Source organism: Arvicanthis niloticus, chromosome 10 (assembly GCF_011762505.2).
Source record: "Arvicanthis niloticus isolate mArvNil1 chromosome 10, mArvNil1.pat.X, whole genome shotgun sequence".
In the NCBI taxonomy this organism is placed as follows: domain Eukaryota; kingdom Metazoa; phylum Chordata; class Mammalia; order Rodentia; family Muridae; genus Arvicanthis; species Arvicanthis niloticus.
In genome coordinates, this window is record NC_047667.1 from 49,599,367 (window position 1) to 49,614,957 (window position 15,591).

The 15,591-nt window shown below is 43.0% G+C and overlaps 1 protein-coding gene across 2 annotated transcripts in view; it reads right to left on the reverse strand.

Moving 5' to 3' along the window:
• Window positions 1-15,591, reverse strand: part of Fmo1 (flavin containing dimethylaniline monoxygenase 1) — a 32,461-nt gene that overhangs the window by 13,395 nt on the left and 3,475 nt on the right. The window contains exons 1-3 of one of the 2 annotated variants that reach the window (XM_076941488.1): window positions 12,148-12,309; window positions 11,780-11,917; window positions 725-913 (exon numbers count right to left, since the gene is read on the reverse strand). In XM_076941488.1, the coding sequence (XP_076797603.1) occupies window positions 725-913; window positions 11,780-11,911 (321 nt within the window). In that variant the 5' untranslated portion in view covers window positions 11,912-11,917; window positions 12,148-12,309. Of the gene's footprint in view, window positions 1-724; window positions 914-11,779; window positions 11,918-12,147; window positions 12,310-15,591 lie in introns of those variants that run through there. The other variant, XM_034513117.2, reaches the window with a different exon arrangement.

Below are 15,591 nucleotides of genomic sequence, written 5' to 3' on the forward strand. Positions count from 1 at the left end.
AAGTCTCAATTTTATAATCCAGGCTTCTGATGAGGCTTGAAAATTATTCTTTCTGTTGGGCAAGCTTGTTTTTCATAGAGAACATCCTTTAACAATCGTTGCTTTAATAGAGACAAAGACTGTATATCATTGTAAACAAAAATGTGATTATAGGTACTTAAGCTCATAAAAAGTCTTAGAAGCATACTCACCTCTAGAGACTGACTGCTAACCTTATGGCTGGAATTATCTGGGAGCAATCTAAAGTTTAAACAATCAATTTTCTTTCACTGAACGTATATATGCAAATGAGTATTAAGATATGATTTATTGATTGTGTGCCAGGGATCAAATCATGTCTTCAAATGTGATGTATTAGTTAAGCACTTGACCTTGAATCTCAAGATGTTTATAAAACTAAATTTATACAAGTCAAACCTAAAAGCAAAATATTGCTCACTAACCAAGAGGTGTTGCTCTCTCTCTCTCTCTCTTTTTCTCACAAAAAATTCAGAGAAGTTGGGTTTCTTAGGTCCTTTCCATTGGCCTTACTGATTGGTTTATAATATGGAAAAATGCCTCTAAGGCTTCTATATTTGTATTAGCAATTCTGTCTTGTGCAAAGGCCTCATCACTCTTACCAGTTTGATAGTTCATCTACAGAACTCAGGGCTGTGCTAGAGAGAAGTAAGAGGGGACAAGTAAAAGAAAACTTTCTGACTGCTGAGTGATGTTCATAACTTACATTGAAACAAATGCATCTCAGAAGGTTGAACTGGTTTGAATAGAGTTTGAGATATTCCAGGAATAACGAATTTGGCACAAAGTTTGGGTAGTCTTCTGGAAAAGGAAAATCTGAGTAACAAGACATCTCTTTGCTGCTGTTAGAAACCACCGACTTGTAAAGACTGGCTCTTCCTTCTTCAACATGTTCCTGTAAAACAGTGCATACTCATGAGCATACACACACACACACACACACACACACACACACACACACACGCACACACACATATATACACACACAAACTGGATATTAACATTTTTTAAGTCTCAAACATTGGTTGAGTTTAAAGTAATTGAGATAATATATGCTACCTGTCACTTTTAAAATAGGATTTGCATTTGGGAAATGATCAACACTGGGCCCAGTGAAATCTGCTTGACCACAATCATTATTTCAGTCATGACATGGCACCAGATAAGTCTGGGATGAACTCACATGCATGCAGCATCACAGGAAAGTATAGAAACAAGTAGACCAAATCCTGGACACAGGCTTGGATAAACAAGGGATGCTAGTTACTTGGGCTTCATGGATTACTCTCAGAACAATATGGAGGAACAAAATTTAAATTATGAAGGCTTTGTATAAAAAAATTAAGGTTTTTGGATTTTTATAGAAAGTTCATGGTAAACTTTGAAAACATAGTTTTGGTTCTATTAAAGATGTATTAGAGATTATGGGATTTGAAGATGAGGACGGAGAAATTTGGCTTAAGAAACAAATCTTGAGTGCTACCAAGGGCCTGCACAGAGATAATGGCAGTTGGAACTGAAAGAGTTGGCACTTGGAAGACAAATTGTGCAGGATTATGAGAGTAATTTGAGTTAGGGAGAAGAAAGGTCAACGTTTCAAGACTGGACAACTGTGTGAATGGCACTAACCAATTTCCTACCTGAGTTTGAACTCAGTTAATATTAGTAATATATTTCATAACTGCCGAAAGATTAGGTGTTAAGTTTTAGTAATCCTTTGACCATATGTTGCCTCTGTCTTTCAGGTAGTATTATGGAGGATTGTATTGATTTCAAAGGGAAATTTCATAGTATTATAACACTATTTATAATACACACACACAGAGTTTCTTTTTGCAGAAAAAAGTTATTTTTGTTCATACGAATAGGTGGAAACATGAATATAAACCTTTCATATGGATAGGCTCACTCTGTTCCCATAAAGTAAATGAATTTAAGTATGAACACAATGTATATCAATCATACATAATAAATTAAATATGATTAAAAATCAATGTTACTGGTCATATCAAGTTGATTGAAACTTGGTATGTGATCCCACACCTGACAGCTTCACTTTAGCTGACTAAAAGAAGACCTGAATGATAATATCAATAGACCTGCTAATGCAGAAGGGAGAAATCTCAGGGTGTCCCACGTGGAGAAAGAACTACAGCAACTGATACTGCTGAGAGAGGGAGAGTTAGCACCACCTGTTAATTTATTACTCAAGACAAAGCAGAAAGCCATACTAAATGGGCTTAACAGGTTGTATTTATATACTTAGATATGTATATTATATATGCAACAATAATAAAAAGGCTATCAACTTGGGAGGGAGTGAGGGAAGACATGGGAAAGGTTGGAGAGAGAGAGAGAGAAAAGGAGAGACTGATGTGACTATATTTTAAAAATATAACACCATTTGCCTCACTTTAGATAGCAGTTTTAAAACAGAATACTTCAAACTAATAAGGCTTTAAAATCTTCCATTTCAATCAGCATACCTTTGAGCCAGCTAAGCAATTAAAAACGGTCTGTAGTTACACACATTTAGGAAGATCCCTGAAGCTGACAGTGAACATGAGCGCTAAGTATAAAGCTGGTTTGATTTACTCCAAACAGTAATGAGTGTCCCTGTGAGCTATAGGAATCAGAACAGTCTCTAGGAAGAGCTAAAGTCCTGAAAAAGTCCAGAGCTAAAATGGAGACAAACTCTCTAGGGGAAAAGCTGCATTGTCAGCAGAAAAAACATGGGAAACATTTGGGGATCAATTTGTGTAAGGCCCAAATTCTCTCGTGTTTCTCTGGCTTCCAGGAACTTCACAACTACATTATTGCTAGTACAGACAAATTTCAGAAAAGGTAAACCACTCACGAGTGCACAGGCGTACGTTGCATGCATGCATACACACACAGATACAGAAAGAGAGACAGAGAGAGAAACACACAGAGAGATATAACATCAGTCACATTCTTTAAGGGGGGATGGAGAAAGCACACTTTGTGAGGATTTTCATAAAAATAGTCCCCCAAATTACAGCATTACAATGGTGTGTTTATACATCAGAGAGTAATGAGGGCCCACGGGAACTAAATAAACCAAGCTACCCTCTATTCCACGAACTCTTACTGCAAGTGAACAAACCAGCAAAACTAAGAGGGTGGGGGTGGAGAAGCCCTCTCTTTTTGCAAAACTTAGAGAATGCTTATAAAGGCAGAAAGAGAAGTTTCCAGGAAACACTAAAGCCTGTTGTGAAATAATCTATCACAGATGTTAGCCACAGAGAGGCAGCTTAGACTTTAGGGCAGAATCCAAGGTGAACTCTGCTCCCTTCTCTCTTTCTTCCAATCCATTGCTTCTCCTGTATAAACGGCAGGGCTTGAGTATTGAACACATGGAGAATGAGCAAGAGACCATGTTACCTCTCAATGCTATTTATGGGTGTTGAACCACTCCTTCCAGAATTTACCTCAATGACTCCCCAGTTGTTCCCAATGATTTCCAGACCCTTTGGTCCTGTCTCCAGACAACCCCACCCCCACCCACAACCCCTAGTCCCAAGCAGTGACAACAAATCCTGTGTATGTCTTCTAGTTGCCCTGGCACTCACTGTGGCAGTATATGCCTGCTGAGGATTGGTGGGGTCACGGTTTAGGGGAATGGCTTAGTTCTCATGAAATGAGAAAATGAAGGAAAGGGATTAAGGGGAGACTGTCTTTGGAGAAAGGGACAGAGAAGGAATGGGAGGGTTTAGGGTTTCTGGTCCTCTTGGATTTGACAGTACAGTGGGATCGTCACCACCATCCATTGGGGCACTTAGTAGGACTGTGCACAACTCCTGGTTTGCCTGACTTTTGAACTGTGAAACAGTAGAACTGTGGCGGTGTGTCTCCACAGCACAGGGTCAGACGGCCTTAGATCCATATTTGAGGTCTTTCTTTTTACTGGGTGAAATATGGAATTTTCTTAAATTCTCTTGGACTCAGTTTTTCCATCTGGATGAAGGGACAGTGGTATGCATCCCCCTGGCTAAATGGAAATGGTAGTATCAAAGGTGCCTGAAACAGCTCTGTTAAGCTTTTTGTTAAAGTTAACGATTAGCGGTGATATCGGGGAGACACTTCAGGAGAGCTGCTGGCAACAGAAGTGCTGTAGGTCAAAGGTCTTTCTTATCTATTTTGAGAAAGAACTTAAATACGGGTGGGAAGGGAAGGAGAGAGAATCTGAAAGGACTTGGGAGGGAAGAAGAATATGATCAAAATATATTTAAGTATAAAAATTGTTTCAAATAATAAAAATATAATAAAAGCAAAAAGGGGGAAGGGCATTGAACTAAAAAGAGAATTTACAAAAGGAGGAAACACAAATATTCGAGGAACATTTTAAAAAATCATCAACATCCTTAAGGCATCAGGGAAATGAAAACGAATACAACTTTTAGATTCCATCTGACCTCAGTCAAAATGGCTAAGATACAAAACAAAAGCAAAACAGATGACAAAAAATGCAGTCATGTATGTGGGCATAAGAGGAACACTTCCTGATTGTTGGTGGCAGTGTATGCTGGGGCAGACACTATGGGAATCAGTGTAGGGGTCCATAAAAAGCTAGAGATAGATTCAGCACATGATCCAGCTGTACTGACCTTGGGCAAATAACCAAAGGATTCCAGCATCTATGTCACTGATGCTCGAGTCATAATAGCCAGAAAGTGGAAACGGACAAGATGTCAATCAAGTGATGAATGGAAAATGAAAATGTGATACATTTACACAATGGAATTCAGTTCTTAAACAAAACTGTGGTGTTCACAGCTAAATGGGTGGAGCTGGAAACACTTATTCTGAGGTAACCCAGACTCAGAAAGACATATGTTGTGTTCTTCCCTCCCGTTTTTTGATGTTTGTTTTTAATCTTCAAATATACGTATTTCATTTGGAAATTAGTAAGGAAATTAGTATGGGACCGTGGTGGTATGGTTTTCAAGAGAGAGTAAATTGAACACAGTGGTATAAAGGGTTAAAGAGGATAATGGAGCAGGATGGGTTAAATAGGGTTGTGACTATGTAGGAAGTGTAGAGCTGGAAATACAGGGAGAGACAGATAACGATAAAGACCTTTCAAAACCAATCAGAGAGTAGTTTCCACCTGCTACTGTAAAAGCTTTCTAAAATCCGTACATATAGACACATACAAAGAGTTACCCTATAATGAGGGGATAATGCCCCTACTTCACACCACAGACTTACCAACTCCCCCCCCAAACAAAACAAAACAAAAAATCACCAACACCAACAAATAAACCAAAAACCAAAACCAAAAAAAAAAAAAAAAAAAATCTCAGTGCCAGAAGTGGGCTGTCTCGTTTGAACCTTTTTTTTCCCCATTGCGGACATAGAGACCCACAAACATGACTGCCATTGACAGGACTTTTGGTTCCCCTCCATAACTTGACAGTAAGATCCCATTGATGAAAACACCACATACTTGAGTCACAGAACATAGAGAAACCAAACTGATACTGACCTAGAAGCTTCATCCCTTTGGGCTGGATTTCACAGTGCTGGAAGGTATGATGCATACTACTGGCAGAGAAAAGTAATCCTAAGTCTTACCCAACTATGAACCAGTGTGAGCTACAATAATGACTGGACTAGAAAGATACCATGTGTAATAGTGGTATGAACATCATGGAGCTAACAACCACTTTCTGATTGTGTTTAAGTATTTGGTACCTTATAGGGTCAAGGACCAGTCCTAAAGACTAAGCAATGCTTACCCCTCAATGGTAGATCTATAACACAACCCCCTACTCCAGGTTCTCAGGGATTATTGTGGGGAAAAGGGTGGAAATACCGTAAAAGCCAGGAGTAGTGTTTTCAAGGCACAAAAAGGCAGTTGTATTTATGAACTCACAGGTGTCATGACAATATGTGCAAAACCCATGCAGGCTCAGGCCAGAAAAGTCCCAGCACGGACAGAAAAGGTGAACATAAAGTTCAGTCCCCAGGAGAGGAGCTACTGGGAGACAGGAGAATGGAGAGGGGAAAAGGGAGAGAGTCAGTTTTTTTTTTTTTTTTTAAAGGTATAGCCCCCTGGTATATTGACCACACTCCTGTAGAAGGTCACATCACACATTCAAGAGTATATAGACAGTACAAGTTTGACTTGGTTTAAAGAGAGACAGAGAAGATAAGGGTGTGTAGGAGAGGGGGAGTAGATCAGGAAGGAGTTGGAGGAGCTAGAAAAGATAATTAAAATATATTGCACGAAATACTTGAAGTACAATAAAAATGAGAAAACCCCCCAAAAGTATGAAGTAAAAATATAAAGAAAATTTTTGTAATCATATTTTAATTAATTCTTTGAGAATTTGATACCTTTATTTTATATTATTTTTAAAAATTTTAATTAAATATAATTATATCACAAAAAAGAAAAAAGATGGTATTAAAATTCCTAGCTAGAGGGGCAGGAGACAGAGCTCAGCCGGGAGAGTGCTTTCCTAGCATGCATAATGCCTTGCGTTTGTTCTCCATCACATAAAGCTGGACCTGTTAGCAGTCTGTAATTCCAGCATTTGGGAGAGAAAGGGGAAATCAGAAATTGAAGGTTATCCTTGGCTATGTATTGAGTTGAAAACTAGCCGGGGAAATTGAAATTCTGCCTGAAAACAGCAATAACAACACAACAACAACAAAAAAATAAATCATCTGAAAATGTTTCCTAAATAACGGCTTTTCTCCTCACACATATATCTGTTCATCAAGAAAGAAAATTCTCTCTTTGTTTCCTTTGTGCTAGGATATCCAGAGGGCTTAGGATGTAAGCTTAGTGAAAGAAGGCATGACTAGCGTGTACTAGGTCCTGGGTTCAATCCTGAGAGACAGAGATGGGTGAGGAGAAGTAGGAGACATAGGGAGGGGGAGGGGGAGGGGGAGGGGGAGGGGGAGGGGGAGGGGGAGGGGGAGGGGGAGGGGGAGGGGGAGGGGGAGGGGGAGGGGGAGAGGGAGAGGGAGAGGGAGAGGGAGAGGGAGAGAGAGAGAGAGAGAGAGAGAGAGAGAGGACACAGAGAGACAGAGAGAGACACACAGAGAGGGGCATCTTCATATCACACACTGCTTCTTCATGAGAGTCACTCTCCCTGAAAGACAGGGCTCAGCTATTGGGTGTGTGGAGGAGAACTGTAGACATCTTTTAGGAAATCTGTTGTAGTCAAGAATCTAAGGTGTGTGAAGAGAGGGGTCTGCCTAGTGTACTCCGAAATTGATAATGGAACTCAATAAATATCATTAGAATACATTAATAAAAGGAAACCCACCAAGACTATTGAAGTTTTAGAACTAAGACTTTTAAAAGAACACTGTAGAGGCCAGAGAGATGGCAGCACACAAGCTTGGTGACCTGAGTCTGATCCCTGAAACCCACATAAAGGTGAGAGAACTGATTTCAAAAAGGCATGCTCTGACCTTCACACATGTGCTGTGGCATGCCTGTGCCCACGCTTATACATGCCACATGCATGCACACACACTAATACATACATTAAAATGTTTTTTTTTTAAAGGTTAAGTTAACCCAGTCTAGGGAAGTGACAGATGAAGAGTGACTCTCTGTCAGCCAGTATTGTTAATCCTCTTCAGACAATGCTGGTGTGGTTTTACTTAAAGACTACGTCCCAAGTTCCCTTACTGCTGTCAAATTGTATAGCATCGATATTTACTGTTAGTGGCAAGACAAACCCTCAAATTCTTTTCCTTCAACTATTTTATTGTTTTTGGAGACAGGGTCCTAGGTAGCCTGGGATGGCCTTCTACTTACGATGTAGCTGAAGACAACTTTGAATTTCCTTCTGATCCTCCTACCTTTACCCCCTGAGTGTGGAAGTCACTGGAATGAACTACTGTGCTGGGTTCTGGAGGATCCAACCCATGAAGCCATGGGTGCTCTGTCATCTAGCAACTGACTTCCAACCCCAACTCTCAACTATTATTTTACAGCTGAGACCATTAACCAACAGTACTACTGTTGTGAGCCCTTTCTCCCTCTTGCTTGGCTGAAAAGGTTTACTGTGACAAGGGTGTTTCATACACGGTCTCTGTTCACTTGAGTGGCAGTCAGAAGGAGTCTTTACCTGTGTTTGTGTGTGTGTGTGTGTGTATTAGTAATTTCCATCCTCTTCCTTGCTTCAGTTTATGATGTCCTTACTTTCCCACTGAAAACTCTGTCTTCTGTGTTAGCTCGGAGGACTAGAGTCATAGTCCTGGTAGTGGTCAATTAAATAAAGTAGTTCATAATTTCTATAATAATCATGCCTTCTTTCTATTTGGAAATGAAATTCCAAAGAATTCTTAATTCTTGGCTTTGAATGGGAGTACCTTACCTGAGTGCCACCTCTTGTGTGCTCTCTTCTGTGTGCTCTCTCTCCTGTGTGCCCTCTCCTGTGCTCCCTCTCCTGTGTGCTCTCTCTCCTGTGTGCTCTCTCTCCTGTGTGCCCTCTCCTGTGTGCCCTCTCCTGTGCTCCCTCTCCTGTGTGCTCTCTCTCCTGTGTGCTCTCTCTCCTGTGTGCTCTCTCTCCTGTGCTCTCTCTCCTGTGTGCTCCCTCTCTCCTGTGTGCTCCCTCTCCTGTGTGCTCTCTCTCTTGTGTGCTCTCTCTCCTGTGTGCTCTCTCTCCTGTGCTCTCTCTCCTGTGCTCTCTCTCCTGTGTGCCCTCTCCTGTGCTCCCTCTCCTGTGTGCTCTCTCTCCTGTGTGCTCTCTCTCCTGTGTGCTCCCTCTCCTTTGTGCTCTCTCGTGTGTGCTCCCTCTCCTGTGTGCTCCCTCTCCTGTGCTCTCTCTCCTGTGCACTCTCTCCTGTGTGCTCCCTCTCCTGTGTGCTCTCTCTCCTGTGTGCTCTCTCTCCTGTGTGCTCTCTCTCCTGTGTGCTCTCTCTCCTGTGCTCTCTCTCCTGTGCTCTCTCTCCTGTGTGCCCTCTCCTGTGCTCCCTCTCCTGTGTGCTCTCTCTCCTGTGTGCTCTCTCTCCTGTGTGCCCTCTCCTGTGTGCCCTCTCCTGTGCTCCCTCTCCTGTGTGCTCTCTCTCCTGTGTGCTCTCTCTCCTGTGCTCTCTCTCCTGTGTGCTCCCTCTCCTTTGTGCTCTCTCCTGTGTGCTCCCTCTCCTGTGTGCTCCCTCTCCTGTGTGCTCCCTCTCCTGTGCTCTCTCTCCTGTGCACTCTCTCTCTCCTGTGTGCTCCCTCTCCTGTGTGCTCTCTCTCCTGTGTGCTCTCTCTCCTGTGTGCTCTCTCTCCTGTGCTCTCTCTCCTGTGCTCTCTCTCCTGTGTGCCCTCTCCTGTGCTCCCTCTCCTGTGTGCTCTCTCTCCTGTGTGCTCTCTCTCCTGTGCTCTCTCTCCTGTGTGCTCCCTCTCCTTTGTGCTCTCTCCTGTGTGCTCCCTCTCCTGTGTGCTCCCTCTCCTGTGTGCTCCCTCTCCTGTGTGCTCTCTCTCCTGTGCTCTCTCTCCTGTGTGCTCCCTCTCCTTTGTGCTCTCTCCTGTGTGCTCCCTCTCCTGTGTGCTCCCTCTCCTGTGTGCTCCCTCTCCTGTGCTCTCTCTCCTGTGCACTCTCTCTCTCCTGTGTGCTCCCTCTCCTGTGTGCTCTCTCTCCTGTGTGCTCCCTCTCCTGTGTGCTCTCTCCTGTGCTCTCTCTCCCTTTCCTCCAGTCTTTGGGGGAAAAGTATCCCTTACCTCTTTGTCTTCCCAGGATTAACCCCCCTTTCTTGTACCTACAGTCCCACTTGCCATATTTTCTGTAAGGATAGTGTCTCATTTTGGACTTGCATATTCAATCACTTCCTGCCATCTAGGGACTTTCAGTCTTCAGCTACAGTCATCTTTGGGTCTTTCTGTCATGCATATATTCAAATAGAACAGCAGCAGCAGCAGCAGCACCAACAAAGAATTTTCTAAATTTTGCTTTTCTGCTTTGCTATCAAAGTTGCCCAGACATTCAACTGCTTGCTTTCCTTCTGTCACTCCTCTCAGATGCATTGCATCAATGAATAACCTTTATACTTTCTGAGCATGCTCTTCTGTTTCTTGGACCCTTCTAACACCCATCATGGGCTGTCCATTCTACATAGCCTTTCTGGTTTCCCAGCAGTGGCTGTAACCTCGTCCTCATTCCCACACCTATAGGGCTGTTTGTGATTTGTAAGATCATAAGCCTTTCTTCTGCTAATAGCTCTCCAGAGAAGGGGGAAATCCTTCCCACCTCTGTGTCCCCCACAATGCTCTTTGTGCAGCTATTTGACCTGCTCACAAGAGCTGGGCACAACTGGATTGAGACGCATTTCTCTTGATGTTCACATAAATGAATTTTAGGGTTAATAATTACATGACTGTGACCCCAGTGAGCATTTTGTCTAGTATCTCAAGAAGCTAAGTACAGCTTTTGATCTTTGTACTCACTTTTTTGTTTTGACTGAAATTTACCTTAGTCAAATAACGGAATTTAATGCAACATTTTTTTTTTGTCTGTGCCAGTTCTCAACCTTGGCTGATCAGATGTACTCATCTGGCATGCTGAGGCTCACTCTAGAGAGGCCAAAGGTTTGATTAGTTATGCCTGCAATGAATGTGGAAGAGATGTTTTAGCACATGCAAGAGTTCTGCCATCCTGTCAGAACAGATGCAGTTTGAATCACGAGGACAGGCGTGCTCCTTCATCAGACTCCTGTGGAAATTTTCTCTACATTGAAGATCGTGTCTGGTAGTCAAGCACATTAAGATACACATTTTTATGTGAGCCACGCCTGGCTGCACTGGGAGACCCTGCCTAACCAGGCAACAGTGGCTTCTCTGAAGTTTTGTTCTCTAGTTTAGAAAAAAAAATTACTTTATTTCAGTTCCAAGTTCTTGGCTTCTGTAAACGGTGATTGTTTCCCAGGGGCTCTGAGGCCCGGCTGTCTGACACTTGCTCCTTTCCTCAGCTCCTGACAGCTTGCCTAAAGTTCGTGGGAAATCTTTTCTCCTAGAAGCTGTGGCAAGTTAAACACCCACTACCCTCCAAAAAAACCAAAACACACAAAAAAGCTTTTCCAGCTGAGTGCTGGAGCCCAAAGAACACTTTTTTTTCTCTTTTGGCTTTGGGATTTCATCGGCAAGCAGTAGGACTGTTGTGATCCCCACCAGGGCTCCTGGCCAGCCAGGGTGGGCTTTCCAGACCCTGGATCAGTTCACAACACTACCCCACTGAGATTCCGGAGGCGTACATCTTTTACTCCCCCTCAACCCCAAACTCACATTCTCTACTACCGCTTGTGCATGGTGTGGACGACCTTTGTTCAGGCAGCAGGAGCTTGGGTTATGTGACTCCCGCTGCTTTACCGAACCGGTGTTGCTGTGTCCCAGCTGAAGCGGGGCCAGGAAACTATGTGACTAGAGGCAGCTCAGTTCTGTGAGTAGAGACTCAAATTCTCACCACAGCTTCTGTTCTGTGCAGATCCCCGCTCTGGGTCCTGCACCCTTACCCTGTGCTATCCTGGTCAGACCCAGGCATTGATTTTCCCTGTCTGCGTTGTGAGCTTCTCTGGGGTTATTTCTTCCTCTTCTCCCTAGACAGTTATAAGGCTGTTGGCACCTCTCCGTAGAACTCAGTCCCTGTTTCTTTTTACTTTTCTGGGGACCTTTTTAAAAACGTTTTTACAATTCTGGGGTCCCCCTAAATTAGGTTTCCACTCCGCAGACCTTTCCAGTTTTTTCAAGGCTCTTTCCAATGGATAGATAAAAGTGTGGGAATCACCTACTTACCGTGAATCTCCAAAGTCCCCCCAGGTCACAGCTCCTCTCGAAGCAGGTGGGCTCCAGTCCCTCTTCTAGGCAGCACTTGATGGAGGCCAGGCCACTGACCCCAGCTCCCACAATTGCGACTCTCTTCCCCATGGTTCTCTGCAGAGGGAAAACCGAGAGCAGCGTCTTATTCACAAAAGCCCCACCCGAGCCTTGGCTACTCAACAAAAAAAGAATTTAGGAGATTAAGGGATTTTCTCAGTTTGTGTCCTCTGTGGACTATCTGTGGTGTGTCAGTGTGAGAAAGAAAATGTACAGGTCATTGGGTTAACCCCTGAGCTGGGCTATGACCCCACCCCTTGGCCGGAGCTGGCTCTCTGTTCACTCACTTGTGGTCTTTAATGCAATTGTAACTTCTGGCAGAGTGGCTGAAACCAGACCCTCTGGTGGTGGGCAGAGTCTTGCATTCTTAACTGGCTTGTCTCCATCCTCCAGACTCCAACCCCAGAGCAGGCTGGAGCAGCAGACAGGAGAGGGTGGCCTTGGAAAACACACACACACACACACACACACACACACACACACACACTCTCTCTCTCTCTCTCTCTCTCTCTGTCTCTCTCTCTCTGTCTCTCTCTCTGTCTCTCTCTCTCTGTCTCTCTCTCTGTCTCTCTCTCTCTGTCTCTCTCTCTCTGTCTCTCTCTCTCTGTCTCTGTCTCTCTCTGTTTCTCTCTCTTTCTCTCTTAAAAATCACATTAAGGACACTCGGATTGGTTTGGGACATCCCAGAAAACTACACAGCAGCTGGCAGGGTGGGGTTAAGACTATGAGCCAAGACACTTGTGGTCACCACAGGTGCCACGACACTACACTGCCTTCTGGGTTCTGTCCTGGCATCCTGCCAAGGCCACAACAGTGCTACTGGGATATAATTCATAACTAGTTACCAATGGAAGAGACGAGGTGGCTGCCAGGGGGGACTTAGAGTGGAAGGGTGGACAGAGGAGATATTTCTCCTCTTTCAGCCTGATACGATTCACCTCTGTGAGTACATGGCACAGTAGGCATGGGTGTAAGGTTTTCTGGCCATGTGTTAATACTGTGGATTTGTAAGAACACTGTGAGGCAACAGCACATTTGGGTAAACAACCAACTGTGTCAGTTAAAACTGTGTGATCTGAATTATTTAGTTCCCCTGGGCATTGTGAAAATGGAGAAAATCTTGTAGCTTCTTTGTAGTGTGTTCTGAGGATCAAATGAATTAACGTGTGTCATGTATCTCAGAATAGGTCCTGGTAACATAGTAAATGCTCAATAGTGTAAGCTATTCCCAAAGTTGGTTTCTTCTCTTCTGTAATTCCTCTGAATTTCTCACCAAGAACATACACATTCAGCACACACACACACTGAATAAAGTATTAGATGTTCTTTCTCAATATGTCTCTGACATAATTTTATCTCTTTAAGTTTGTCTCTCTCTCAATTCCTTTTTTTTTTTTTTTTTTTTTTTTTTTTTTTTGAGACAGGGCCTCACAAAGCCAGATTGGTCTCAAACTCACTATGTATTGAAGGGTGACCTTGAACTTCTCATCCTCCTCCCTTCACCATCTATAGTGCTGGGATTTCAGGCATCTGCCACCATACCCTGTTTTTGTGGTCCTGAGCTTGGTGAATCCTAGGCATGGACTGTATCACACAAGCCTTATCCCCCAACTAATCCCCCAAGGACGTACATCCCCCAAGGACGTACGCAGTGCTGACATTTTCTATTTTCTTGTTTTCCACATGAACGGTTCACAGAGTTGGGTATGTTTCATTTGGATTTTTAGGATTGGAAACCCAAGAGAAGCAGCTCAGCCATGGGGGCTCAGGCTGCTTTACTCTCTGCTGTGTGCTCTTTCTAGGGAGACTCTGAGGAGATGGTGTAATAGATACAGAACTGTTTTTATTTTATTTTTTTATTATTTATTAGAATTTTATTATATATTTACATATTATATATTTAAATATATTTATACATAAATCCATTTATATATCATATCTCTATATAAATAAATTTATATATTTACACATTATACATGCACACGTTATGTATATTATATATTAATTATATATTTATTATTTTATTTATTTATTTAAAACTTAATTTTGTTTTTTACTCATTCACTTTACATCTGGCTCATTGACCCCTTTCTGGTCACCCTCTCCCACAGTCCTTTCCCCAGCCCTCCAACCCCCATCCCCTTCTCCTCTGAGCTGGTGGGGGTCCCCTGGTTACTCCCCAGCACTTCAATTCTCTGCAAGGTTAGGTGCTTCCTCTCCCACTGAGGCCAGACAAGGCAGACCAGCTAGAAGAACATATCCTGTGTACAGGCAACAGCTTTTGGGATAGCCCTCACTCCAGTTGTTCGAAGCCCACATGAAGATCAAGCTGCACATCTGTTACAAATGTGCGGGGAGGCCTAGGTCCAGCCTGTGTATGTTCTTTCATTTTTAAAATTTATCTGGGAATTGAAGAAATAAAGGTGGGATAGAAGCCCATGATTGAGATTAAATATATTCTATAACAGAACTGTCTTTTTGAATCAAAAGTTTCCTTTTTCAGGTGTCTGCAAAGGTGTTGTAAGATAGATTTCTTTCTATAGCAATTATCTATACATTGCCAGGGAAGTCTAGAAGATTCCTGTCAGAAGAGGCAAGTGTTAGACCACAATGGATACTATAGAATGTCACACTTATATATTCCCTCTTCCTGGATGCCAGAGGAGTGCCTTGACCCTATGTTTAGAGAGAGAGAGAGAGAGGAGCTTAGGTGCTGGGTCAAGATGCATCTGTTTTGGGTCCCTGTTCTATTAGAAATCAGTGTGATGACATGGGAAAACTGCTCATCTCCTTTGGGTTCCAGTTTCCTCATTGTGACACAGATATAATGTTGTTTACTTACCATTCATTCAATGAAGAATAACCACTTTTTTTTTGAAAAATTAAAAAAAAAAAAAAACAGACCCCGGGGGGTGGGGAGGGGCAGGGCATTGCATATAAACGTATAAACGTTGACATTGAAAGCCATGTGCAGAAGCATACTGCCTCTGGAGAGGGTGTTAGCAGGGCAGCCGGAAGCAATGCAGGCTACTTAGTACTCTGGAAAGGTGAGGAACCTTTTCTAATAGCTGGGTTAAGAAAGAGAGGGAAGTAATTCCAGTGTGGCTTTGCTGAAACTAGAGAGGAGGTCAGCAGGGTGAGTGTGGCTGTCTCAGAGAAAGCTAATTAGTAGGGGCTGGCCCTTCCTCAGTTACCCAGCGAAGAACGTGCATTCAGACAGCACAGACCAGTTTCCTTGTCTGGAGTGTTGTTGTTTCAGGAATAGGTTTGTTGAAGGTAAGAAATAAGAACATATGTATTCTATAGTTAATAGAAGAAGATCGGGGAAGTCACCCAGTGGTTCTGCAGTGAGGCTAGTAGCGGAGCCTTCAGACAAGGAATTAAAGTGTCCCAGGTGCACTTTGCAAAAGAGCACATCATAGCGACTCTTGAAGAGTCTGATACAATAACAAAAATATTTGTTTTTTCCCTCACAGAGAAAAGAATTAGGATCAGGACTAGTGGTGCAATTGCAAAGGTCCACTATAAACATTCACCAATATTTCAAGTTCTGAGATTGGCTTTACCTAAGCCCTAAGTGGTGTCTAGATTACAAAGTTTTGGAGACAGTCTCAGTAGGAGATTATAGTTCATGTAGAGAGAGTGAAATCAGATGCCCTCAAGGATCCAAGATGTAGATTCTGGAGATCATTCTCTGGTTAATTCAGACATCAAACACTCAGCGAGAGGCT